Source organism: Prinia subflava, chromosome 29 (assembly GCF_021018805.1).
Source record: "Prinia subflava isolate CZ2003 ecotype Zambia chromosome 29, Cam_Psub_1.2, whole genome shotgun sequence".
Taxonomy (NCBI): Eukaryota; Metazoa; Chordata; class Aves; order Passeriformes; family Cisticolidae; genus Prinia; species Prinia subflava.
This window is the reverse complement of record NC_086275.1, coordinates 2,498,654-2,522,698: the sequence shown is the minus strand read 5'-3', so window position 1 is coordinate 2,522,698 and position 24,045 is coordinate 2,498,654. Positions and strand designations below refer to the sequence as shown.

Below are 24,045 nucleotides of genomic sequence, written 5' to 3'. Positions count from 1 at the left end.
ATACAGGAAACAAGTATTAGGTAAGTACAACCATTACACTTAAAGAAAAAAGTGCAAATCAGCAAAGTTAAGAAATCAAGTTCACAGTTCATTAGAAAGGTGACACCTACCAGTGACTGGGTATACCTTGTTGTCCATTGTTTATGAGAAAGCCTAAAATGCAGCAAAACAGCCACAGGTGATGCCTAAGGGAAGACTTAACCAGGACAGAGTATCTGCTGTCTTAAGGCACAATTAAGAACATTTTCCAAGCAGTTAGAACAGGCATTCCCTACTGTATCTTTGTGAAAAAGTGTCTGAGAAAGCTAAGCCATATGTATCACGTAAGCAGTTGGTGACAGTAGGAGGAGTTGATATTCCCTTCTCGGAGGCAGCAGCTTTTCACAGTTGGCTTCCCAAAGTGCCGTGGCTTCAGAGGCAACCAGAGTGATCTTACATCTGCGTTTGTTCTGCACTGTTTGTTTCTTCTACCTGAAGCTGCAGCCAGCTCCAGTCTAGAGCCTAAAGGATAAATGAAGTTCAACACTAGCTTAGAATTGAGCTTGCTCTAGAATAACAGCCAAGCACCTTAAGAGTTTACTGTGAACAAGTTGGTCAATATAATTTCATAATGAGCCAGGTGACTGCTGTCAAGCAAACATCCTACTTGCACTCTCCAGTACAAGTTAGTCTTTTTAATATTCTGCATCATTCAATTAAACATCCCTGCCACCTGATCATCCCAAACTTGCGTGCAGTTTTGCAGTATTTTTGTACAACAGCCAACTGCTTTGCCCCATCCTTCACTGTTCAGTGCAACAAGTTCCCTGCACATGGCTCCTGGTCTTAGGTCCAAGCTGAATATGTCAGTCAGCAGATTATGAGGGAACAGGTGCCTACTCTCCCTTTGTAAAGTGCAGATTTCAATTAGCTATTTTAGTGGTGGCAAACTTGCACAGGCCGAACTTTGAAGTCATGCACTTCCCCAGTCCATTTATAGAAGAATGAGTACATTACCACGAAACTCTGCTCTTGATCCTTCATTGTGTCATGCATCACATTTTCTAGTTGGCTACAAAGTTTCCGGGATTCCAGCAGTAGCTCCTCACTGAAAGGGGCAATTATTACACTATTAATTTCTATGGCAGTTTGAAGACATGCTGCCTCTATCATAAAGAAATATTTCTGCCAGGTATGCTGCAGAACACTGAAGTTCATCAGGTCATAGGCTTGGAATTCATACTGCAACTTGAAAAAGTTGGTGGCAGCCCCTGACTTACTGGACAGGGGAAAGGAAATGTATTCCAAGGTGGGATTGGGTTCTATAAACTTAAGGATGGGGCAAAAAACCAAACCAAGGTCTTTCATTCCAAGTGGTGACTCGGTTCATTTAAGCAAGCCAGAAGTACACATGCTTGCTTACAGCAGTCCCAATGCCACAGCTCAGCTACTATGACCTTACAAGACAATGCTTCAACAGTTCTTGCTGGCAGTGTACTTCCAAGTGAGCCCAACCATCTCAGATTAAAGGAAGAAAACCAAAAAACCACCCTTGTTACTGAGGCAGGGGGAAGTGAAGCTATACCTAATCCCCTATTTTTCACACGGAAGATCTGCAAGCCCCAGGAAGTCTAACTACTAAATAAACCAAGACTGCTGACAATGCAAGCTGAACACAAAGTGTAAAATATGAGACCATACACTGTGTGCCATTATTTCCCAAAGCAGGAAATCCAGCTCTGTAGTGGTGGCATTAGCAGCTGAAGAACTCCAGACTTTGCCTCACCTTTTTCTTACAGATTCTGATAAATTGTATGTTCCAGAAGGGACCTGCAGCAGCAGTTGACCCGAGCTACCAAGACGTGATGTGTTCATGCTCTCTGGACTGCCAGTAACAGGACCACGCACTTTACTCTGAAGAAAACACAGAATATTCAGAGTGCACTTATTTCCACTAGTTTTCAGCACCCAGGAATATGAGACAATCTGGAACTTGGCTTTAATACTAATTCAAAATAAAGAACCATAGGATACACTCAAATTACTATTGTTTCAGTAACCTGTGCTACAAACCATATTCTCAGGTTAAAGGGGAGTTTTTATTTTACTTACACAAGCAATTTTCAGCAAGTTCCACAGTTCTTTCTGTCGTTTCTCCTGAAGTCTAACAACTGTTTCCTCATCTTCACTCATCAGATTCATGACTTTCTCCACTCTGGGGAACAATTCCAATGCCTTCTGTTTGCAAACTACAGTTTTACTATTAAAAAAGTAAAAACTAATCAGATCACGTGTGGGCCACTGCAGTAGGAGAACATTTCTGAAGTTAATTATTTCCTGTAACACTGCAAGATCTCATTTGTCATATGCATTGAGTTTTAAACCTCTTCCTGGAAGAGAAAATGTCTTCTCTAAACTCTGAATAAAATCTACAAAGCTCACCTGAGCTGAGCATAAATGACTCGAACTTTTTTTTCAAAGGTCTGGATTGCCTGTAGGAGCAGTCGTACTATTTCCTGGCTGTCACCGCTTGTCCTCTGATCTGGAATGAGAATCAATATTACACAAAAAGGTAGGTTTATAGGACAGAGTGAGAAGATTCTTAGTGGCTTGTTTCCACTACTGCTTCAATCCTGAAACATCCAAACGAAGTTCAGGATATGCGAGTTTGAGTGGGATGAATTACACTGAATTTTAGCCACCTTCTTCAAAATTTTAAGAACTTGAAAAGGAGAGTTGGGACTGTATCAAAGGAACAGCCATGTCTTTCATCCTTTCTACACACAAGCAGCAGCATAGGCTTGTGGCAAGTCTGCTCTGAGAGGAGCTCCAGAGGAGTTTTGAGAACAGCTTACAAAGTGCCAAGGAAGAAAGGCTGGCTTAGTGTGAAACTGATTCCCTGACTCCCCTCTCGATAAAAAGGCAAATTCACGAGAATCCATGTGCTGCTAGTGTCTGGGCAGGCCAAGAAGGCAGATAGTTTTCTCAGTGATCATTATTACATCTCCAAAGTTACACACAGAGCAAGCTGGCCTTGAGCTAAAGTGTCTTTTACCTCTTGGCTTCTCTCTCAGTCTTCGGTACAGCTCTCTGGCTTGTTCTTCTCTAGAAGAAAAAAGCCAGAGAAAAAAGGATTTCTAAAGAACCAAAATTAAGAACAAATAGTTTGAGAACTCAAATCTTTTCTATACCTGTCTGCCATATCAGAACAATGACAGATGAGTCAAAAATCATCTTTAATGTTAAAGTCCTCCCAGTCCCCCATAGTTTGGGTGGAAGAAATAGCTGTTCCATTGTCCTCTAGTGAGCAAGCTTAGCTAGAAACACTCCTGTATTTGAAGCTGAGGGTAGTTCAACTCACAAATCCTCCAGTGTTCCCCCTTGTTTACGACCTAGCGGGCTTCTCTGCAGGTCCACAATGTCTGTCTGCAGGGCCATCATCCTCTTCACTAACTGGTCCACATCATCCTCCTGAAAGCAGAGTAGAACATAAGCAACAGAACAGTCTCATACTTACAGAACACTACCACTCACATTGGTTCTTCCTTTCTCATTCATATTTCTAAACACATCAACAAGAAGCAAACAGCAACCTTGGCCAAAGACAAATGAGTCATTTCATTTCAAGGAAATTACTTTGGTGCTTTTGGATAGAAAAACGTCCAAGACATTTTTGGGGCTTCCCCAAAATCTCCCTTTTTCCCCTAAGCCTTACAACAGAATGAGTTTCATGTAGTAATGGACAAAAATGGTGCCACACAAACCAAGGCAATGTGAAATCTGGAATCAGTCAAGACACAAGGAGTTTCTATGTAAGGCAGGGACAATGAAGCAAAAGGGGGAGGAGGGGAAAGATAATAAGAAAAAGCCTCTTTATGATAAGCAGTTAGATTTAGAAACATACCCGTCCACAAAGTTCCACAGCTTGCTCCATCTCTTTCCAGGCAAACAGCAGCTTTTCAGAAGCTACAGGAATCAAAGAAGAGTGACTGGCTTTCTCAGGTTCACAGAGAAAGAGGTAGGTGTTTTTGTGAGTATAAGAGGCATGAAAAGACCCATTTGCCAGATGCTATACTCACTAATTCCAAATTCAATCTGCTCTTTATACTTCTCCAGATCAATCTGGATGCTTGTTTTAAAGAAGTCCAGCTTTGCTTTCAGCTGCTGAGAAAGGGAGGCCATAGAATTCTTCATCTTCGAGAGGGTACTGTTGTAACGCAACAGATTCATCCTGCATGGACAACAAGGTCCTATTAGCCTCCGAAAGCAAAAACCCACCAGGCTTCCATTTACATCCAAAGCAGATCCTTCATATAGCAGTGAGAACAAATGCAGTTGTGCCAAAGGGCTCTCAGCTTTTCATTAATTGCTTACAGCTCCAGTCATGGGCTTCCCCATTCCAACAGGGTCCCATTTCTGTCTTCCCTTTCACCACAGCAAAAAGAGAGAGTTAAGTATTGTAGAGAAACTGCCACCGTACATGGCTGCCCGCTGCCCCTGCTGAAGCCGGTTACAGTCCTCCTTCAGCATCCGGATCGTGTGCCAGATCTGGCCCCACACTTTCCGCAGCTGGAAGAAGTGTAGATTCTTCTTTGGATCCTGAACTGAAAACAGAGCAAGCGGAGAAAAGGGAAATGTACATATCAACACGAAGCAGGAAAGTTGTGTTATCGCAAAACAGACCAAAACATTGCTCCTTTGAGGGGCAAAGGACCACCTGCAAAGCCTAGAGCTGGATAACCCCTGTGCAGTTCCCCCAGTATATCAAAATCAAGCACTTCCTTTTTTTAGTTATTCTGATCAATTGAATGAATGCCAGTCCATTTTAAAGCTTCTTCAGTCCCAATATGCTAAAGCTCCCTCTACTCTTTGTACATGATACAGACTGCGAAACACAGACACCTCTCTCAACACAGACCTCCCCCCTTCACATTCATGCCAGAGAAAGTCCTTACGGATGCAGTCAACGCTTTCTGGATGAGGACGCAAGGCCACTTGAGCCTCATAGGAAACTTTCTTGTTATCAAAGAGGAAGAGAAGGTCTGTGTCTGCAGCAGCAGTATCATTCACCTGCAGAAGACAAAAGTCCCAACTAAGTTTTCTTGGGAAAAGCAAGTCCTCCTCAGCCAAACACAGAACACCAAAGGCAATAAGGTGCCTATGCTACAATGGCTGTTAGGTCTATGAGGTTACCATAACAAAAGCATGCCACAACAGCAGGGAGTGCTGTGATCCCAAAATGAGAGCAGTGTCTTCTGATTCACTCAAACACAAGAAAGGGAGTATCCAGACACACCTTGCTATCAGCTGTATGTTTAGTGACCAGCTTCTGAGAAAACAATGCAAGTCCTGCTTCCTGCAGTAGTTCCTGGTCCTGTTCTGGAATTCCCGTATCTGACTGAATCCTGGCCTTCACACTCTGCAGAGTCTCTTCCTCTGTCACAGGGTAGGTGTGCACAGTTCCCGTAACCATGTTCAAAACATGAAGCAACTACAAGAAGAGTAGCATGGCATGAGAAAGGCTGAAGATACATTGGTCATGTTAGAGCAGAGACTGAGGGACTGAGACAATGACCACCAACAAACTGTTCAAAGCACTTGGCAGACTCAAGAAGTCACTTTGCAGCTACTTCCTAACATTATGGCAAAGTTCTTGTCCTCCATTAAGTGGAAGAGAGGCCACATGGCAATTAAATACCTTCAGCTGTAGAATCATCTCTCAGAATATGGAACTAAGGGTGCACAGAAGCTATTCACTACTCCCAACAAGCTCAGGGAGTATTTATCCTCAAAGAAGTCAGAGGAATGTACCTGTCACTGTCAGTAGAGAGTTCTGTGAGTTTCTGCCTCACTCTTCCTCCTAAGTCTATGATTCACAGGCTCAGACAACTGCTCTCTGGAAAACTTTCAGGGTCATACACACCTTCAAGTTCAAAATGTCATCCAATGCTTTGAAACACCCATTGGGTCCGTATGTAGGATCTGTACCTCTCTGACGTGGGTGCCACATTAACATGAGTTGCAGCCATTTCTCCAGCCTTGCAGACAAAACACTGAGCAATAAAAACCAGAAGGAAATTAGAAAAGGTAAAAGTGCATTTGCAGTAGTGATATGGCTTGTTCTGTCTGGGAGGACTGACAATATTTTCCCCCTCCTTCTCCCTCCAACACTCCACCTCTCCCCATCACAAATGCAGTGTTTAGAAGGCAAACCAAGACTACACAAGTCTGACAAGCAACAATAGTACTGCCTGTGTCATGCACTCATTTATTCACAGATTAACACAGTAAGGCTTATAATATAAAATTGGTCCTTTTGCAGAAGAATCAGTGTATCTCAGCACAGCAACTTCTAGTAGTCACCTGTTTAGATTGTTGGGGCAGGGCAAAGTGCTAGAAAACTTGACTTCTCCGGACAAGTCTTCTGAAACAACAATATCCAGCTCACTCTTCTGACGCACTTTTGTATGCCTAATGTAAGCAAGTACAATAGTGAAAACATTGCCTGCCTTTCCCAGCCTGCACATTACTAGGCTCTCAAAGCTACTCTTGACAGATACAATACAGATGCCACTTTGGTTTCTGTTATCAGCCCTTACCCCATAGAGCAAGTATCAGGAATGCTGGACTTGCTCAGGGGAGTCAAACTCCTGCGAAGGGGGTCAGTTTTCATAAGGGCAAGGAACAGAGGGGTATTATCCTCAGAATCAAGGGACCACACTTCTACTTCCTGTAAACAGGAAAGTCACATACACACCCACTTATCACCCAGCCACAGTTCACTCACCATTGCACTGGCTGCCAGTTGGGTAGGAATGGTCGGAAGCCTGTAATGCACTCAAAGGCAAGCGTGCCAAAGCTCCAGTAATCCACTGTCACCGTATACTTCTGCTGTTCCAGCAGCTCTGGAGCCTGATACAGTTTACACACATGAGACAAAGCCATTGACCTCTTAGCTTTCTCTGTCCCTTAAGATCTCATTAACATTTGTACAAATTATTAAAGAAACTACTGAACGTTGCCTCTCATGCGCTTTAAGACCCTCTCTTGGATTGAGCAGCATAGGTTACTGGCACTCCTGCTTATTTATAACAGATGTAGGTAGCAGAAAACCCAGTGTCAGCAAAAAACAGTCACCTTTGCTAGCTTCAGCACCACAAAGGCACCCCATACCGCACAAGTACTTAATCCCAGCCCAAAGCTTGATAACAGTGAATTCTATCCCACTAGAGAGCAGTAGCTGCTCTTCTAGCTGAATGCCTTCCTTACCAAGTACTGCAGCGTCCCAACAAAGGATGTGCATAGGCTACCCTGATCCAACTCCTTAGCATAACCAAGGTCAATGATTTTGTGTATTAACTGAAACACACAACAGAGAATAAGAATGCTAAACTGAAGTCCTGTTAAAAGCACATCATACAGCAGAAACAAAAGGTTCAAAGTTATGCAGGAAAGATGCCAGTGAACACATAGGAGCAGAAACGGGAGGCTACTTTAGATTTCTAAAACCACAATGATTTGAAGGTGTTGTAGCGCAATTAGCAGTTATAGGTCTAGCTCCTTCGGATCTGTGGTCCTTCAGTACAGCCTGGTTCTTTCCTTAATAGTTGAAAGTCCAAATGTCAGGTGTTAACAGATGTCTAACACAATGTCTCACCTCAGGTGCACACAGAATACAATCTACAACAATGACCTGAGACAGGGGTTATCCTGGGCTGAGTGCTCTTGCAGAGGGACCATGTAAGTGCATGAAGCACATGCACGTTCCTTGTAACCTTACTTGTCTGTGCAGGTAGAGACAAGTGCTTCCTGCTTACCCTTTGCTCTCCTTGCTGCAGCACAATGTTCTCTGGTTTCAAGTCTCTGTGGATGATCCTGTTCTCATGAAGGTATCTGAGAGCAGAAGCTGAGACAGAAAAAGCCTGTTGTTACAGCATAAGTAACAGTACCTAGCATGAGCTCAGTAAGGATTCAGTTCTATCCAGTAAAAAGCATGGCTTTCACATCAAACCTTCTACAATCAAACATACAATGAAACACTAAGTGTAAGGGGTAAAGTCAGCATCACAGAACTCTGGACACAAACTGAGTTCTCTCTCTGGGTGTTACCTCACATCCTTTCTGTAGTAACGCTGGCAAACTTCCAGTAGACAAGGACCTCCCCAGACTCCCAACACTTTTGGTAGATAATCAAGATCATAAAACTCAGTCTAAAATGGAGTCACTGATGTATATCTGGAGAGTGGATTCAGGACTAAAAGGGTTTCCGTAGCTCAGACAACTGAAAGTACTGCCACCACTTACCAATGTCAGATAACAAGACAAGAATAGCTTCTTCCCGCAAGCCACAGCAATTCTCCAGCTGGTTCAGGTACTGCAAGTAGGCAACACAGAATGTAGTCTTTCCCTCCTCTATCCTGAGTGAGGCCCACAGTCACACAAATCCTCAGGGATGCAAGAAGTTTCAGCAACAGCAATTAATTCTCCAGAAGCACAAAACTCTACGCTTAGACTGTGACCCGTGGTAGCAGCAACTACAGCTTTGTGCCTTGGTTTAATTGCATGGGAGGATAAAGGAGCAGGTGAAAGAAGTCACTGTAACCCCATTCTCATCCTTCTATTTGTTCCATCGCTCTTTGCCATTTCCTCTGTGCCTGACAGTATCAACTCCACCCTGAGGCCTGTGGTCTGTGTTTTAGCTATGGGCAGATTATAGCAAAGGTCAGAAAAGCCTTAGGACTATCATGCGTTATTTCTTCCTATGACAGACAGGAGTTCATCACTTTCAGGAAGGGAACAGCCTACAGATGCACCTACCCTACAATGGTCTTGGCCATACTCACATAGTGTTGCACCTCCCTCTTGCCCTCATTCTTTATGTGTAAACTCCACACAGTGTCACTTGCATCCAAAAAAACACAGTGTTTCACAAAACACTTAAGTCTGCAAAAGCTGAACATAATATCAAGGATCAAGCCACCAACACCTGTTGATGCCATGACTAGAATTAGGAAGCATCAGGATATTAAAGCAAAGGTTTGAAGGGAAAACTCTAGTAGAAAACCTAGGATCAGATTAGAAGGTGATCCATTCCTAGGTTACCACCCTAGGGACCTCACCTTGCGGAGGTCTCCTCCTTGGCAGTACTCCATGGCCAACAATGGCAAATCATTTGGTGCGAGCTTCTGCATCCCTTCAGGGACATCGCGGGCAGCCACTACATTGGGATGGTTCAGTCTGCAGAACAAAAATTAGGCAAGTACACGTTGTGTTCTACAAGTGCTACACAGTTTCATGTGCTCGTGGTCATCAGTCAAAGCCCTACACGGTCACAAATCCCTTTAGAAACTGAATTAGTGAACTTTAAAGGTTTCCATCTTTCACGGATCTAGACTCATTCTAACTCCTAGCACTTCATATGCAGGACACTGTGTTTCTTCAACACGTATGCATTACAGATCTGTCTTGAAGGTACAGCAACAAGTCTTGCAACAGAGTGCAAGGGAGTCTTGCTACCGTCCAGAAAAGACCCAAACTGCAATCAGACCGCTACACCCGAAAATGTTAATCCAACATCCCAAGGGACTGATGCAGCACAGGCTTTAAGTCAGGCAAAGCAGCAGCTAGGTAGCAGCATGGTCGCAGCGCTGAGGGCACGGCAGACGAGCCGAAGACGGCAATGTGAGACCCAAGAGTCTCATATAGCACAACGTGAAGTTTTCTTACGCGTGAACTTCCACGCGCTTGCCGCCGCAGCGGACCGGGCACCTCCCGGAAGGGGATCCCTTGGCGGCCGGCGGCCGAAAGCCTCTCCCACCATTTCCCTCAGCGCACCCGTCAGATCCGCGCTCCAGGGCCGTCTCCGCCACACGTCCCGGGGCACTGACCCGACACCGTGCAGCGACCCCTCCGCCCTGTCCGGCCGCAAGCGGGCAGGGGGCTCGGCCTGGCGCCACCGCCGCCCCGCCTCACCTCTTCATGATCTGTATTTCCAGCGCCCAGCGCTCGCGGTTGCGCGGGCTCAGCTCCTGCCGGCACTGCTTGATGGCCACCTGCTCGCCGGTTTCCTGTGGAAACAGCAAGGGGTGGGCTGAGCGCGGGTCCCGAGCCGCGGCGCAGCGGGCCCGGCCGCCGCCTACCTTGTTGTGCCAGCGGATGACGTTGCCGAAACCCCCGGTGCCAAGGCGCTCCCGCATCTCCCAGGGCCCGCAGGTCTGCGCCTGCAGCGCGGGCGGGCGGCTCATGGCGGGCCCGGCTCCGCTCCGCGGGACCTGCGCTTCCGGCTCCGGCGCGAGGGCCCGCCCTTAAAGGGGACGCGCGGGGCCGGGGCTCGGCCCTGTCAGGGCCGCCCCGGGGAGGAGTGGGGGAGTCGATATCTTCGTGGCCGCGATACCGCGTGGAGTCAGGGGTTCGGGATGAGAGGAGTGTACAGCTCGTGGGCTGCGTAAGTAAAATTACAGAGTTGCCGTCTTCTTTCCACGGCATCTCCAAAACTTGCCAATCCGGAATGCAGCATTTGCCTTTCCCACCGCACCGCCCGAATCAAAGCGCTATTCTGGGCATTACATCGGGATTGAATACTTCTTGCTCCTGGGCTGGCTTGGTGTGAGGTGCTTTAATGCCATTGCAAAGACGCACAGCAGTACGGGGGTGGAAAGTGCACTCCAAGACCTATTAGGACTGCAGTCGCCTGCGCTGGACCTGCCAAAGCCACCGGGCACAGAGGGTCCCGTCTGGGTGACCTGTGGGATGTCATGATGTCACACTTCGTCACTGACATTAAACAGTCCTGCTGAAATCATCCCGAGGATCAATTTAGAGAACAGCCAGTAGATGGTGCTTGAGAGACCAAACGCTTTTATTGCTGGCTTTCCTGAAATATGTTAAGCCCTACAAATGGCACAACACTCTAGAGACAATTATAGTTGTCCTTAAGCTGTGAAAAACCAGGAAATAATTTTTGAAATCTTTCCCCAAGGCCATCAGTTTGTTAGCATCTTTAATCTAGAAGTCAAATGGCTGTTGTCTTTAACAACAAAGTAAGTTAGCCCTTGTTCGCTCAGCAATGTTCAATCTCAACAACTGGAAATCCTTTCTGGAAATGGTCAAATGTAGCTATACTTAAATCAGATTTATGGCAGTAATGTTATCACCAGCACCATGACTCGTGGGGAAATACATTTGATAATCTTGACAGAGATCTCCATGCAGAGAAGAGCTAAACATACTGAGTACCCAGTGTTTCATCTTTACCATTATGCAAAATAACCAGTGCCGTGCTTTCCAAATGAGGACTCCATGCAGCTGCTTCCTGAAAGTGGAAGTCCCTCACATACTAGTTCTTCTGTCTTGCACTAAATTCTGTCAGAAGCCTGATTGCTAGTGAATCAGTTCCAAGCAGGCAGGACACATTCATCACTATAACAATTGCACTGACTGTTTTCATAACAGTGCCCTAAGATCAGCTCTAAAACTGATCATCGCATTTGTCTGCCACTGTTTGATAACTGAATACCTCATGAACACATCCTGGCGAGTAGATCTTCATTTTGTAGGATGAGTAGTATCAGTGAACATTTAACTCTGGCCCTCAACATGCTGTTCCTTCTTTGTATCTAAAGTTCATTAGAAGTTTTGCTCATTTAACTTGCAAGCTCCTCTGACTGTTTCTTCTCCCATGGCTCTCTTCGGGGCATGCTTTGCTCCACGTGTGGGTCAGGGCCTCTCTGCCAAACATCTTAATTAGGAGTACAGCGTACTACACTCATGTGTGAAACAGGAGTTTCTCATTATTAGAACTAAGTCTACATACTGCAGACTTCTAATTATATTAGAAATAATACAGCTGTGCATTCACTCACAGCCTGGACCGTCCCCTAGATGCTCGGGAAGGGGTGGGATGCGGCCAGCACGCCTCACGGCCCAGGGAGTCTCCACCCCTTGAGTGGCGCTGCAAGTAGGACAGAGAGAACAGAGCAGAGCAGAAACACAAACCCAGAGCGGTGTGGAAAGAAAATCATCAAGAGAATACAGAGGAGAAAAAGCAAAAAGGTAGGCACTGCTCTGCACCTGTTTCAAAAAGGGCATTTCCTGTTTTCAACATGAATGGCATTGTCATTAAATACTGTTAAATATTATTATTTAATAAATCCCACTGAAGCACGATAATAGTTAAGTAACTGAGCTATTGCCTTCCTGTTTTTGAAGAGATTCATAGTGTGGGTAAAGCTGCTAACTTTCAGTTGTTTCAAGAAAGCTGAAGCTTTCCCGGGAAAGGGCTGACAGCCTCGGGCTCTGACCAGTTAAGCAAGGAGGAGTCTCCTGCACAAAGGACATTAGCAGAAGAACTTAAAGGAAGAGTTGTGGACAAATATCTTGATGGTAAGGTAACGAGACACAGAGAACAAAAGCTTTCCTTGAAAGCGTCTTAGCTACCAGAATCTTGTTTCATAAAGTTGTAAGAACTTCAAGCCTTCTCCACAGACAACAACAAAGATCACCAGTGATACCAACAATTAGCAGGTTAAAACATTGCCACTGCGGGATTCAGAACACAAGCCTGCATAGCTGTAATAATGAGCCAGAGCTGCAGGGAGCAAGGATACTATAACAGGGTTACAGCAGAAACCAAGTGGTTCAGATCATTCACCCTCACTTTCGGAATGCTGCTGATTCAGTTGAGATTCAATTGAAGTTAATGTCTATCTGGAAATCACTTGTACCACTTTTAAAAAGGCTTGCTAGACAATGCAAAATGTTTCCTAAGAGGTGAAAAATGGCTTGAAAGTATATAAAAAGTGTACTGTGATATCCATGGAGCAATACAAGTCACTGAGAGATGCTCTGAATTATAAGGATTTTATCATCAAGGTGTGACCCAAAGATAAAGCATGGAGTAATTAAGGTTCTTGGAAGATGTCCTTGTGAATCTTTTCAGTCTGACTTGCAACTTAAGTCCCTTCTTTTTGCAGCCTAATGATGAGAAATCACATCCTAAATTATCCTGCTGTACTCCTGGTTCTGCTTCAGAAACTGGACTATTCATGCCTTTTGCTTTGAACAATTTCAAAACAGACAAACAAACAAAAAATCCCAATGACAAAACTACTAAAAAACCACAGAGTTTTTCTCCATATTAGCCTTGAATCCCAATTTATGACTCATGGATTGCACTCCAGTTTCACCAGCTGTTATCCAGCTGCCTTCTTTGGCTTTATATAAACAGAGTCTGAGCTCATGATTTCTGGAAGTAGTAGTTTTCTCAAATAATTGGGTTAGCTTTCTGCATATAACATAGGTGATAAAAAGGTGATAGTGTGGGCAACAGTGCCTGAATATTATTTCAAGTATTTGGAACTTCAGGGCACTCCTAGAGACTGGAAATTAAATTGTATCTTCTTGCTTGTATCTTGTGCCTGCTACTTTATCTTGCTCCCAGCTCTTTGTATAGGAGGTATTATATTTTAAAAGGAAGAGAGAAAATGGGCTTCTGGTGTGGGACTTGTTCAAAGTAGGGGGGTCCACCACATCTACGTCACACCTTCACAGTCTCCCACTAGGGATCAATGAAGGTTCTCTCCCAAGGGTACTGATATAGGAGTCAGACTCTGTAAATCGATTTGGAGAAAGTAGAAACTCTTCCTAGTGGATTGAGGAGGGGTTTGAAGTGTAAAACTGAAGGGATTAGAGGGAATAATGTGTAGTTGTGACTGCATAGAAGTGACATACAACAAATAAATGAGACTATCAGAACAAAAGCTAGCCTGCCATATGATTGCCATACTCTGCCTTTTTAGCAAAAGCATATGATAATAGTAAAAACTAAAGGCTTAAATGGGAAGAAGCAGTAGAAATACTGAAAAAAAGTCCTCACCTATAATCAAGCAAACCAATTTTGCCTACATATCCTCTACACAAGAGAGAACCCTTCACTCTCACTCAAGGCAGCAGTCTATAAAAAAAGCAAATCCTCTTAAACCACTGTTACCACAAACTGACCCTTCAGCAGATGTCTGCCTCCACAAGAGATCTCTTCAGTAGGCGTCAGTAATCTGAATCTTGGTTAATGCATTCAAATCACCATTACACTGCATCATCAGACAAGCCCATCTCTCTAATAGTGCACATGGTACTGTTGGCATCCTGCAGTTTAGGGAAAAAGTACTTGAATTTTTCTTCTGTCTTATTCCTCAGGAAACACCCTCTCAGTTTCCTCCAGATGTAAAAGAGAGTGCTTTAGCTTATCAAGTTTCTGAGATTATCATGTAAAAGCACATATGGATCCAGGCTGGCAGTTTCCCCAGGAAGACCAGGACAGTTAGACCAGACAGCTGAGAAGCAACAGGTTGAAAATGTATAAAAAGAATTTTCATAATTTAAAACTTTAATTTAAAGTTACACCTTGAACTCCATTCACACTGTAAATGTCCTCTGTTCAACATCTTATTTTTTGTCTCTACAGATAATTCAAGATTTAGAGCTGATGTGGAAAACACTCAGAATGGAAGGCAAACTCCCATGTCTCTTTGTGTTAGTGGGAGCAATCATGACTGCCCAGTGCCAGGTAAGAGGCTAATGCATTAAATAATTCTCTTGCCATCTTCCTGTATTTTCAGCAGCACTTCCTTACCATAGACTCCAGCTGTCTGCATCAGGCAGAAGGATATCTGCTGAGCTCACTAGAAATGGGAGGAAGAAAAATGTTACAAAGTAGTCTATCACTCTGGATGTGTTATGTGTTGTCCCGGCTGGTTTTTCATTTCAGTAAGCCAGTCTTCTCTGGGTATTCTTGGTGTATCTGTTCACTGTCACCTTTCACTGTTAATAAGAATTCCATTGTAACCAGCCTTTCATTTTCTGTCGTCATCATCTTCATCACTCCTCTCACTTAAAACTGCACATCAATGGTTCCCTTGTCCCCTCACTTTAAGCCTCACAGTACACACAGCTTGAGTAAATGCTACACAGTTCTAAAATGTTTACTCCCTTTCTCAAAAAAATTGCTGTCCCACCCTTCCTCCTTCTTATCTTCTTTCTCTTGTGGCCTAATCAAGAAGCTTTCTACATAGTTTTCTTCCATAAAACTTTACCCAAAATATTTCATTTAATTGTCTTCAGGAGACAGATGTCTTAAAGATAATCAAGCTACAAAGTCTTATGGGGAAACTACATGTCAGTGAGCAAAAGTAACTGCTTGTTGACTGTACCTTGGAAATTATTTGCTTGAACCTCCTTCAAATGGCAGAAAGCTGACAAGCTTTGGTTAGCATTTACAATGCCCCAAGAACACATAATGACTTCACATTTGATGTGAGTACATCACATCCCAAGTTCACCGTCACTCAGATGACAAGCAGTCACCTGGTAATCCATGGCAACTAAATGATTTACAATTCTTAGGAACCTATACTGAGGTATTAGAGGTTCACTGTACTGTCTGACAAGAGACAGTTCCTCAGAGCTTCCCTGATTTACATGCCCTCAAGAAAAGGACTGACTCTTTGAAGGTATTTGTTCTCTCATCTTTTTTAGAGAGCAGTTACTCACACAATTAACCTTCTTTGCTTGCAGGGCTTACACATGCGTTTCAAACGAGGAGCCAGATCTAGAGGTAAGCCAGGCTAACTAAAACCATGTTAGCTGGAGCATTATGAACATGGGAGGGGAAAGCAAATTATTCTGAAGAAACAGAGCCTGAAAGCTTTTTGTTATGGTTATCTGGATGAGAGATTCAGAAGGCAAAATACCAGAGTGCTAATACCATCCACAACAAAGTTTTCCCCTCCCTCTGTTCTTCTTGAAAGAAAAAGAGGCCAGTCGATAGTGGAATAGTACAATTTGGCAGCACAGCAGCAAGAGAGATGGGACAGCTGTGGTCTGAGAAGGAAAAAGGGCAACCCATCAGACAGATGCTCCCATCACAGATGCTTTTCTCCTGGAAATAGAAGGAAGTCCTTTTGCTCAGCCAGGTCTTTTCCCTGAATCTCTAAAAGAGGATTTCCTTTCTCCGATTACAGCCATCTGCACAGATAATTCATCTGCAGAAATTTATCAACACAGGGGGACCTGGCTGAGGCTTTCAGGGAGCAGAATAGAATACTGTAGGTGCGACAGTGGTCGGAGTCGCTGCCACACTGTGCCTGTCAGAGGTGAGTATGACAAAGAAAAAGGAAATGGTGAGAGATTGTCCATCTAATTGTTTTAAAGAAGAACTCCACTGTCAAGACCAGACTTACTGCATAGAAAATTTGTCTGAGAATAGAAGAGGATAGAAATGAAAATACCAGTGTACACTGTCACGAGCAGGACTAAGTGGGAGTGGACATGGGGCTGAGGAAGTCTAATAGAATATATGGAGAGAATGAGACAAAGGAAAAATGGAAGCACTACACTAAAAGGCTGTAAGCACTTGGCAATAACAGGTGGGTAGGGAAAAACAGAACAGGCTAAAGGAGACTGACAGGAAAACGAAAGACATCACTGCCAGCTTCTTGCTTCTGTGAAATCTAACAGTATTTCCTGGCTTTTGCTTATTCCACAGCCTGCACTAGAAATAAATGCTACAATGGGGGCCAGTGTTCACAGGCGTATTATTCCCCAGAGCTCTTCATCTGCCAGTGCCACCAAGGTTTCTCAGGGAAGCAGTGTGAAATAGGTGAGTATACCACATCAAGTGCTGTGAACAATGCCATTGGGGTAAGCTATGCAGTACACAAGAATGAGGCACCCAGAAGCTCCTGCTGTAGGCTAGGCTCTCTAATTAGTTTTCTTTTTTATTCTAAAGCTACTACTACAAAGAACTTTTAAGCACACCTGTGTTGGTCTATGTGTCTCTTAATAAAACTCTGAATTTTGTAACTGAAGACCTTCATATACACTTACAGTCTGCCTTACAGTGCATTTTCACTGACTTACTGGACAAGATGCCTGGGAGCCAAGTTTAAACAAAACAGAGACTGGGGAAGCTGCTGGGAAAGAATTGGGATGCTGTCCTTACATTGTGTTCACTTTTTTTTAGATACCGAAGTTAAATGCTACAAAGACACTGGAGTAACATATAGGGGTACCTGGAGCATGACAGAGAGTGGAACTGAATGTTTAAACTGGAATAGCAATGGCCTGGTGGACTGGATGTACAGTGGCCAAAGAAAGGATGCTGCTGAACTGGGATTGGGCAATCACAACTATTGCAGGTGAGGGGGTTGATGGCACACAGGTCAGAGCCACAGGAATCAGCCCATTCTAAGAGCCTGTAGCAAAAGAATGGCTGCTTGCTGTCGTCTGATACCAAGCAGGGAACACTGCAAAGGTGCAGATACTGTGCAGCCCATGAGCAGTAATTGCAACGTCTGTAGACATGTCTGAACTTCAGATCTTCCTAGGCTGGATGTCTATGACGGACTACAAAATGCAAGTGTCTCTCACCCCAGTCTTCCTCTTGCCCCTTCTTAGTCCTCCCTAAACTCCACTTGTAATTCAGCTTCCTACAGCTTCAAATCCTGATCAAAACTGTAAAAATACAGTGCTTCCTGTACATGACCTAAACTGCACAAACATGCTGTCCACTCCTGCTAGCTACTGGCCATCTCATCTTCACCTCAATGTACTCCACAGTTTTATAATTAAAATAGGAATTCCAGCAACTTCTGATGGTTCAGTTCACACCTTTGCTGCAGAGCAGCAATTAAATTAGTGAATTAGATGGCCCACATTACACTATTGACAAACTTTATAACGATGCATAATATTGTAACTCTTCCAGAAACCCGGATGAGGATTCCAGACCTTGGTGCTATGTCTACAAAGGGGGAAGGTACACCTGGGAACACTGCAGCGTGCCCTCCTGTTCAAAAGGTACATGCAGAGGACAGGGAATGGACATTGGAATTTCCATTATTGGCTGCATATATAAGGGTTCTCTGTGAACTTGGGCTATTTCTGTAGCCTAACAAGTTGAGACTCATGTTATATTTAGGCTTCTAGTATTTATGACACTGAGACAGTGAGATGCATAGAGGTCATATATAGATGCACTGAAAGAAATTACACCTAAGGAACAACTGACAGGTTCGTATCAACTAGTTAATGTGCAGCTTTCTTACGGAAGTTAGGAACATCGACTGCAGATCTGGAAGAGGCACAGATTACCGTGGCAGCCACAGTGTTACCAGTTCTGGAGCTACCTGTTTGAAGTGGAATTCTCTAATCCTTGTCAACAAGCTATACACTGCTTGGAGAAGAGATGCTTACTGGCTGGGCCTTGGCAGTCACAATTTCTGCAGGTATGTAGTTGGTTATAGAATAGAAAAAAACCCAAAAAACCACCAAACTGTCTTGTAGTATGCTTAAGGCGAGGCTCTAATCTTTTATACAAATTAGTAAAGCGCATTACTGGTGGCAATGAAACTCACTCCCAATAGTAGTTTTATTCCACCTGACCTATTTATGCTTCTCTAACATCAGACTCTGCAAGTGCAAATTTCATGTGCCCTCCATATCTCTAGAAAAATCAAAAAGAATATACTCTGGTCACTGTATGACACCTTAAGGTCTCTGCAAACTCTCTGCAGATCTGATAATACAAATAGCTGTTCTCTTTCCTATGCTGCAGGAATCCTGATAATGACAGCAAGCCCTGGTGCCATGTGCTGAAAGGAAATCAGCTCACATGGGAGTACTGCAATGTGCCTACTTGCTGTAAGGATACCAGCATTCCTGGTTCTTCTCTTTCTTTGAAGCATTACTGTCCTGCATGTCATCTATATTAAAATAAGATCTGGAGAAAAAAAAAAGCTGTATTACACTCAAGAATCTTCCAGTAAAAAACGGAGCTGGAGTTAAACAAACAAACAAAAAAAGCTTTTTGGAGCAGAAAGCAATTCTGTAGCTCCACTCTCACAGAAGTGCCTTTTGCTCTGCCAGAAGGGAAGATTGCAGAAATTGGAGGACAGGAAAGGCAGGGTTTCCTTACTGTATTTTTCAAATCAGAATACAAGTTTCCTAGGAAACAGGGCTGAGTCAAATATTAAACAGTTTGTGGCCGGCTGCCTCAACATGGACTGGTGACTAGGAGGCTCTTAAACCATAGCTCACAGCAAGAGTACCTGAACAAAAATCCTGTTTCTGGGTTTGTCATCCACAGCCACCTGTGGCTTACGGCAGCGCAGAGTACGCCAGTACAGGATTAAAGGTGGTTCCTACGCAGACATTGCAGCTCACCCATGGCAAGCTGCCATCTTTGTGAAGTATCACCGAGTGCCTGGAGAGCACTTCCTCTGTGGAGGAATTCTGATCAGTTCCTGCTGGGTTTTGTCAGCTGCTCACTGTTTTGAGGAAGGGTAAGTTGAGGATTGGGGGTAAAAAGTCTGGAAAGTAGAAGCATAGCTTTACTGGAAGGGTATAAGGCTTGGGAAAAAAAACTCTTAATCCCAGTGCTGAGCATTACAGATAGGCAAACTTTATTTGGGCAAACTAGCAGGATGGCAATTAAGGTGCCACAGGAGAGTATCAGATACCTTAAGAACAAAGTTGCCAATATACATGCAGAACCATCTGAAACTCAAGAGCAGCAAGGGGTTGGCAGAGGAGCTTTGCCCTGATAGCTGTAAGCATACAGAACCAAAATGAAGGCAAATAGGTCACTTTGAAGTCAAACTGCCTGGGTAACAAAGTAGTAATAGAGCTAAAATAAAATTTAAAAAAACAGTCTTTCCAACAGCACATCTTCAAGGGAAGGGTCTGCTCTATTTAACACAGAAATAGAGACTCTCTTGTTCTTCAGATTTAGTACAAATCAGCTGAAGATTGTGCTGGGTAGGACTTCCCGAGCAACTCCCGAGGAAAACGAACAGAAGTTTCAAGTGAAGAACTACACTGTGCATCAGAGATTTAACTCAGAAAATTTCAACAATGATATTGGTAAGAACTTTCCTGACTTTGTGACTGGAAGGTCATGGTTGGCTCAAGTCTGTGGTTAATGAAGTGGGGATATTTTTCTTGTTCAGCTCTGCTGCAATTGAAGTCAGATGCAGAAGACTGTGCTGTTGAAACAGGCACTGTACGTACTGCCTGCCTCCCCATGCCAGAGCTGCAGCTGCCTGCATGGACTGAATGTGAGATCTCTGGTTATGGCAGAAATGAAGAATGTAAGTAGAAAATACATGTCTACATGTCCAAACCTTGAGTCCTCTGCCCTCAAAGAATACAAGCCTTTAGCATCACTGCATGTGTAATGTATCACATTGGCTTATATGAGCACTACAAAATGTACGTACGAGTTACTCAAAACCAAGTTTTACTGTAAATTATTCATCTGAGTTCTGTCAGCTATATGGGCTAGTAGAGTCTTCCTTGATACTCTCCACAGTACAAAACTAAAAAAAAAAGACAGCACAGTGACTAAGGTAGGAAAGAGATAAGATTTGCAATCGGGGCTGCCACATCTGCTGTACTTGGTACATTTAGATACTGTAATTTGGACAGAAATCCATTTCTGTCAAGGCTTGATATACCATACAGTTGCAGATTGATGCATTCTAAGAGAGATTGGCTACGTAGAGAGTAGTAAAAAAAAGGCGAAAGAAATAACAATACCAGATACACATTAAAAGGCTGGTTAAATTGCTTTTAAGGTGAGCTGTAACAAACAGAAATAAAAGCTGAGTGAAAGTGTACACAGGCAGACCTGCATTTAACGCAAACAAAAAAACCCCCAGCTCTTATTTTACTTTCTTCCTTTTCCATTTTCTTTAAATTCTCTAACTCGTAAACTTAGTAAGACAAAAACTGTGAAGCATCCATCAAACAAGACCTAATCACAGTTTGGACCCACAGAGGTTTTGGAACAGACCTAAAGACATAGCTTGTATTAAGTGTTAGCATGAAGTGTTTTTAAAGTGCTTTTAAAGCTTGTCCTCAGCATTGCTTAGAGAGTACAGGATAAACTCTGAGAGGGAAAAAATGGTACAACTGTAATTCAAAACTCTACTGAATAACAACAATCCTGCCAACTTTCAGTTTTGTGCAATTGCAGCTATACAGGAAAATAAAACTGATATCCGAATCAACCACCCAAATCTTTTCCATTCCAACATAAGTGTACTAGTTTACTCAGTATTACGTATGACAAAGCATCTAACTTTTGTTAATGCAAGTCTAATATTAAAAAGTTAGGATCCTGTTTCATACAGTTAAGGCATTTTCAGAGACATTTCCCGTTACTTCATTTTGATTGCTATAACTATGTGAAGATGACTTATCCACCCAAGAAACCCGAGAGTCTTTAATTTGGAGCCTACAAAAACCTCTCTAGCTTGCTGAAGAAACAATATTCTTTCTCAACTAGATTTAAGCTGTTCTGATTATCGAAGTGGAACACCCAAGCTATAAAAAGACCCTTACACAAGGAAATTTTAGTTTAGCCACAGAGCTACTTCTGTTTACTCTCCCCTAAACTACAGAAACTGAATTGCAACTTTGAAAAAACATATATATGCACATACACAGACATATATATGTATTTAGATTGTCATTTTTCTTCCAGTTTCTCCATTTTATTCAGAGCACCTGAAGGAAGGCCATGTTAGATTGTTCCCAGCCAGTCGGTGCACAGCACAGTATCTAGACAACCGGACAGTTACAGACAATATGTTATGTGCAGGAGACACAAGGCACCTTGATGATGCCTGCAAGGTAAACCCAATTCTGTTCTTCTTTTTTCTTTTCTTTTCCTTATCTCTTTTCTTTTCTCTGTACTTTGAGCTAACTAAACAAAAAGCCTCAGAAAATTGTTTAAAGAAGGTATTTTCCTACATGGCAGTTCTACTAGATTTTTGATGAACAGATCAGAACTGGTGGCTCCTCTTTCATTTCTCTTTCCCCACCCCTCCTGGAGGGGAAGGCAGGGAACACTTAAGCAATCAAACCAGAGCAACACAGACCGAAAATCCCAAATACAGGAAATACCACAAAACTGAACAGGAAAACCCATCCCAGCATTTCCTAGTATTTTGTGTTATGTGAGCATGCAAAACACCCAGCAGGAGGTTCTGTAGAAGGAAGGGGGTGCCTCTCTACTGAAAAGTAGCAAAAAGAAGAATAAAGGCTGAAGGATGGTGGAGAACAAGCAGCCATGATGTGAGGAAAAAGGAAGGCATGCATTCAATCCACATGCTTTCTGTTTAAACAGCTATTTAATAATTTTGCTTTACTGTTACATGCAGCAGTATAAAACCCCCTGGATCTTTATAGCTTGAATAAGAGCCTTCCTCCCTTTGTTCTTTTCAACATTTTACCTGCATTTCATAAATGAGCTCCACACAAAGTTAGACACTTTATTGTTACATTTTTCTGTGTCTCTCCCCATAAGATGAGCATTGAGGGAGTCTGGAACATAAAAGTGACTTAGGTAAAAGTACTGTTACTAAGAGCTCTTAATTTGTGAGCATACTACATAGGGTATTTCTGTAAACACTAGTGCACCCCTAAAGCCAGTGGGGGTAGGAAAAGCAATGCAAAACCAAACAAAGAGATTGTTACTAATCTGTTACTTCTCTGTAGGGCGACTCTGGAGGGCCTCTGGTGTGTCTGAAGGATGATCGTATGTATCTGATTGGAATCATCAGCTGGGGAATAGGCTGCGGCCGCAAAGACGTACCTGGTGTTTATACAAAGGTGTCTCGTTATCTTGACTGGATTCAGGACACCATGAAACTCTGAGAAAGAAAGATGAACCCTTTGCAATCTTGCGGCCATGCCCTCACAGCTTCCTTCTGGGTGCTTTAAGTATGCTGACAGGGCTTCCTGTTTGTCCAGATGATTCTAGTACAACAGAACGACAAACTGCAATGTGTGGGAAGGGCATGTTCTCAAAATACTCTCCTTTCCTTATTACAGGTTATTAGAAGCTAATCATCCTTTTCTCCAACATCACCAAACTTTCACTTTGCATCAAATCACATAAGTACAATAAAAAATTAATTCTGGCCCTGAGTGAATAAACCAAGAGAGAACATAATGCATCTTTTTAGCAGCTATATTGTTTTAGGAATGGGTGGGAACTGAAGGGGATATTTAATTTAAAGTTTTACAAATACTTCTTTATCCTTAATTTTGTAATAGATCCTTAATCTGGGAGATTTACCAAATCCTTGTCCAGTAGCTAGGATCTAGTATTCTGCAGCCTTACTTTAACTTGCATTTCATTTCTAAGAAGTTGCTGCCACCTAGCTCAGAGCATTTAACTGCCTCTCCCTGGCTTCTTTACCCATTACATCCTTCCCTGATTAAAAAGAAATCCCTGAGATAGTTTCCATCTTTACATCAACTTTTCCACTTCTTACATGGCATATCCCTACTTGTCCTCTTCCAGCACACAGTAGCACCATCTTAAGAAAAGGTCTTAGAAGAATGAGTGCCCTCTGCCTGATTGCTTTCATCTAACTTAGCAGCTGATACTGTCATACTCAAGTTGTTTCAGAAACCCAGTCGACATCAGCATCTTTTGTATCTGAAGTACAGAGCTGCACCTCATATTTCCCCCCAAGAAGTCCTTCCTATGTCCAACTTTTATCATTAATGTTGTTTCCCATTTCCCCTTTCCGCCCTGCTTCATCCTCAATAGGAACTTGCAGCCATCTCAGACTGGTACATCACAAGGGCCTGATACCTTTATGTATGTAAAAACTTTTCAATATCTCAAGTAACATGAATCACTTCAGCAGTAAATAAAAGATCCTTTAAAAATCAAAGCTACAAAGCCAAAGGACAGTATCAATATTTGAGGAGCAGAGGGGTGATGAGGTATTTAATTGTCCACATAATCAAAGCTCTGCCCTTAGCATGCTACCCAACCCAGTAAATAAAAATGGTTCAGCTGCATTCCTAAGAACATTTTTCACTTGAAGTTCTAGGAAATGCTCAGCACTCCTTTAGGGAAACACTAAGAAAAATTACCAAGAAAGGAATTAATTTTAGTTTTTCAGACAGCAACTTAGTCCCAGGTTTACAGTGCCAACGGCATAAAGACATTTATCTCCCTAAGGTACCCACTATACACAATCCAATTGG

At 43.1% G+C, this 24,045-nt stretch overlaps 2 protein-coding genes across 11 annotated transcripts in view; one reads left to right on the top strand and one right to left on the bottom strand.

The window, feature by feature from the left end:
• Positions 1–23,984, top strand: part of PLAT (plasminogen activator, tissue type) — a 106,265-nt gene extending 82,281 nt beyond the window's left edge. The window contains exons 1-16 of one of the 10 annotated variants that reach the window (XM_063420156.1): positions 11,898–12,030; positions 12,187–12,365; positions 14,173–14,332; positions 14,441–14,542; positions 15,550–15,589; positions 15,996–16,127; positions 16,520–16,633; positions 16,997–17,171; positions 17,741–17,832; positions 18,086–18,260; positions 18,590–18,675; positions 19,121–19,316; positions 19,760–19,896; positions 19,983–20,123; positions 21,521–21,669; positions 22,537–23,984. In XM_063420156.1, coding sequence (XP_063276226.1) covers positions 14,462–14,542; positions 15,550–15,589; positions 15,996–16,127; positions 16,520–16,633; positions 16,997–17,171; positions 17,741–17,832; positions 18,086–18,260; positions 18,590–18,675; positions 19,121–19,316; positions 19,760–19,896; positions 19,983–20,123; positions 21,521–21,669; positions 22,537–22,695 — 1,677 coding nt within the window. In that variant the 5' untranslated portion in view covers positions 11,898–12,030; positions 12,187–12,365; positions 14,173–14,332; positions 14,441–14,461 and the 3' untranslated portion in view covers positions 22,696–23,984. Of the gene's footprint in view, positions 1–10,283; positions 10,424–11,842; positions 12,031–12,186; positions 12,366–14,172; positions 14,333–14,440; positions 14,543–15,549; positions 15,590–15,995; positions 16,128–16,519; positions 16,634–16,996; positions 17,172–17,740; positions 17,833–18,085; positions 18,261–18,589; positions 18,676–19,120; positions 19,317–19,759; positions 19,897–19,982; positions 20,124–21,520; positions 21,670–22,536 lie in introns of those variants that run through there. The other 9 variants (XM_063420151.1, XM_063420161.1, XM_063420154.1 and 6 more) reach the window with 9 other exon arrangements.
• Positions 68–10,250, bottom strand: IKBKB (inhibitor of nuclear factor kappa B kinase subunit beta). Its single transcript, XM_063420150.1, has 21 exons — positions 10,119–10,250; positions 9,952–10,046; positions 9,099–9,216; positions 8,284–8,353; positions 7,797–7,885; positions 7,249–7,338; positions 6,767–6,891; positions 6,343–6,450; positions 5,903–6,032; positions 5,276–5,470; positions 4,935–5,049; positions 4,460–4,583; positions 4,059–4,210; positions 3,884–3,945; positions 3,341–3,450; positions 3,035–3,084; positions 2,422–2,521; positions 2,092–2,239; positions 1,766–1,893; positions 997–1,087; positions 68–501 (listed from the first exon to the last, which is right to left on the bottom strand). Exons 1-21 carry the CDS (start codon positions 10,221–10,223, stop codon positions 433–435), a joined length of 2,274 nt encoding a protein of 757 aa, XP_063276220.1. The 5' UTR covers positions 10,224–10,250; the 3' UTR covers positions 68–432.
• Positions 23,985–24,045: the final 61 nt, after the last annotated feature.

Coding starts and splice junctions, on each gene's coding strand:
- IKBKB (XM_063420150.1), bottom strand. CDS start 10,223: ATGAGCCGCCCGCCCGCGCTGCAGGCGCAGACCTGCGGGCCCTGGGAG. Junction 3,451..3,883: donor CTGTGGAACTTTGTGGACGG/GTATGTTTCTAA, acceptor CTCTGCTTTCAG/GAGGATGATGTGGACCAGTT. Junction 1,894..2,091: donor ACTTGCTGAAAATTGCTTGT/GTAAGTAAAATA, acceptor TGTTTTCTTCAG/AGTAAAGTGCGTGGTCCTGT.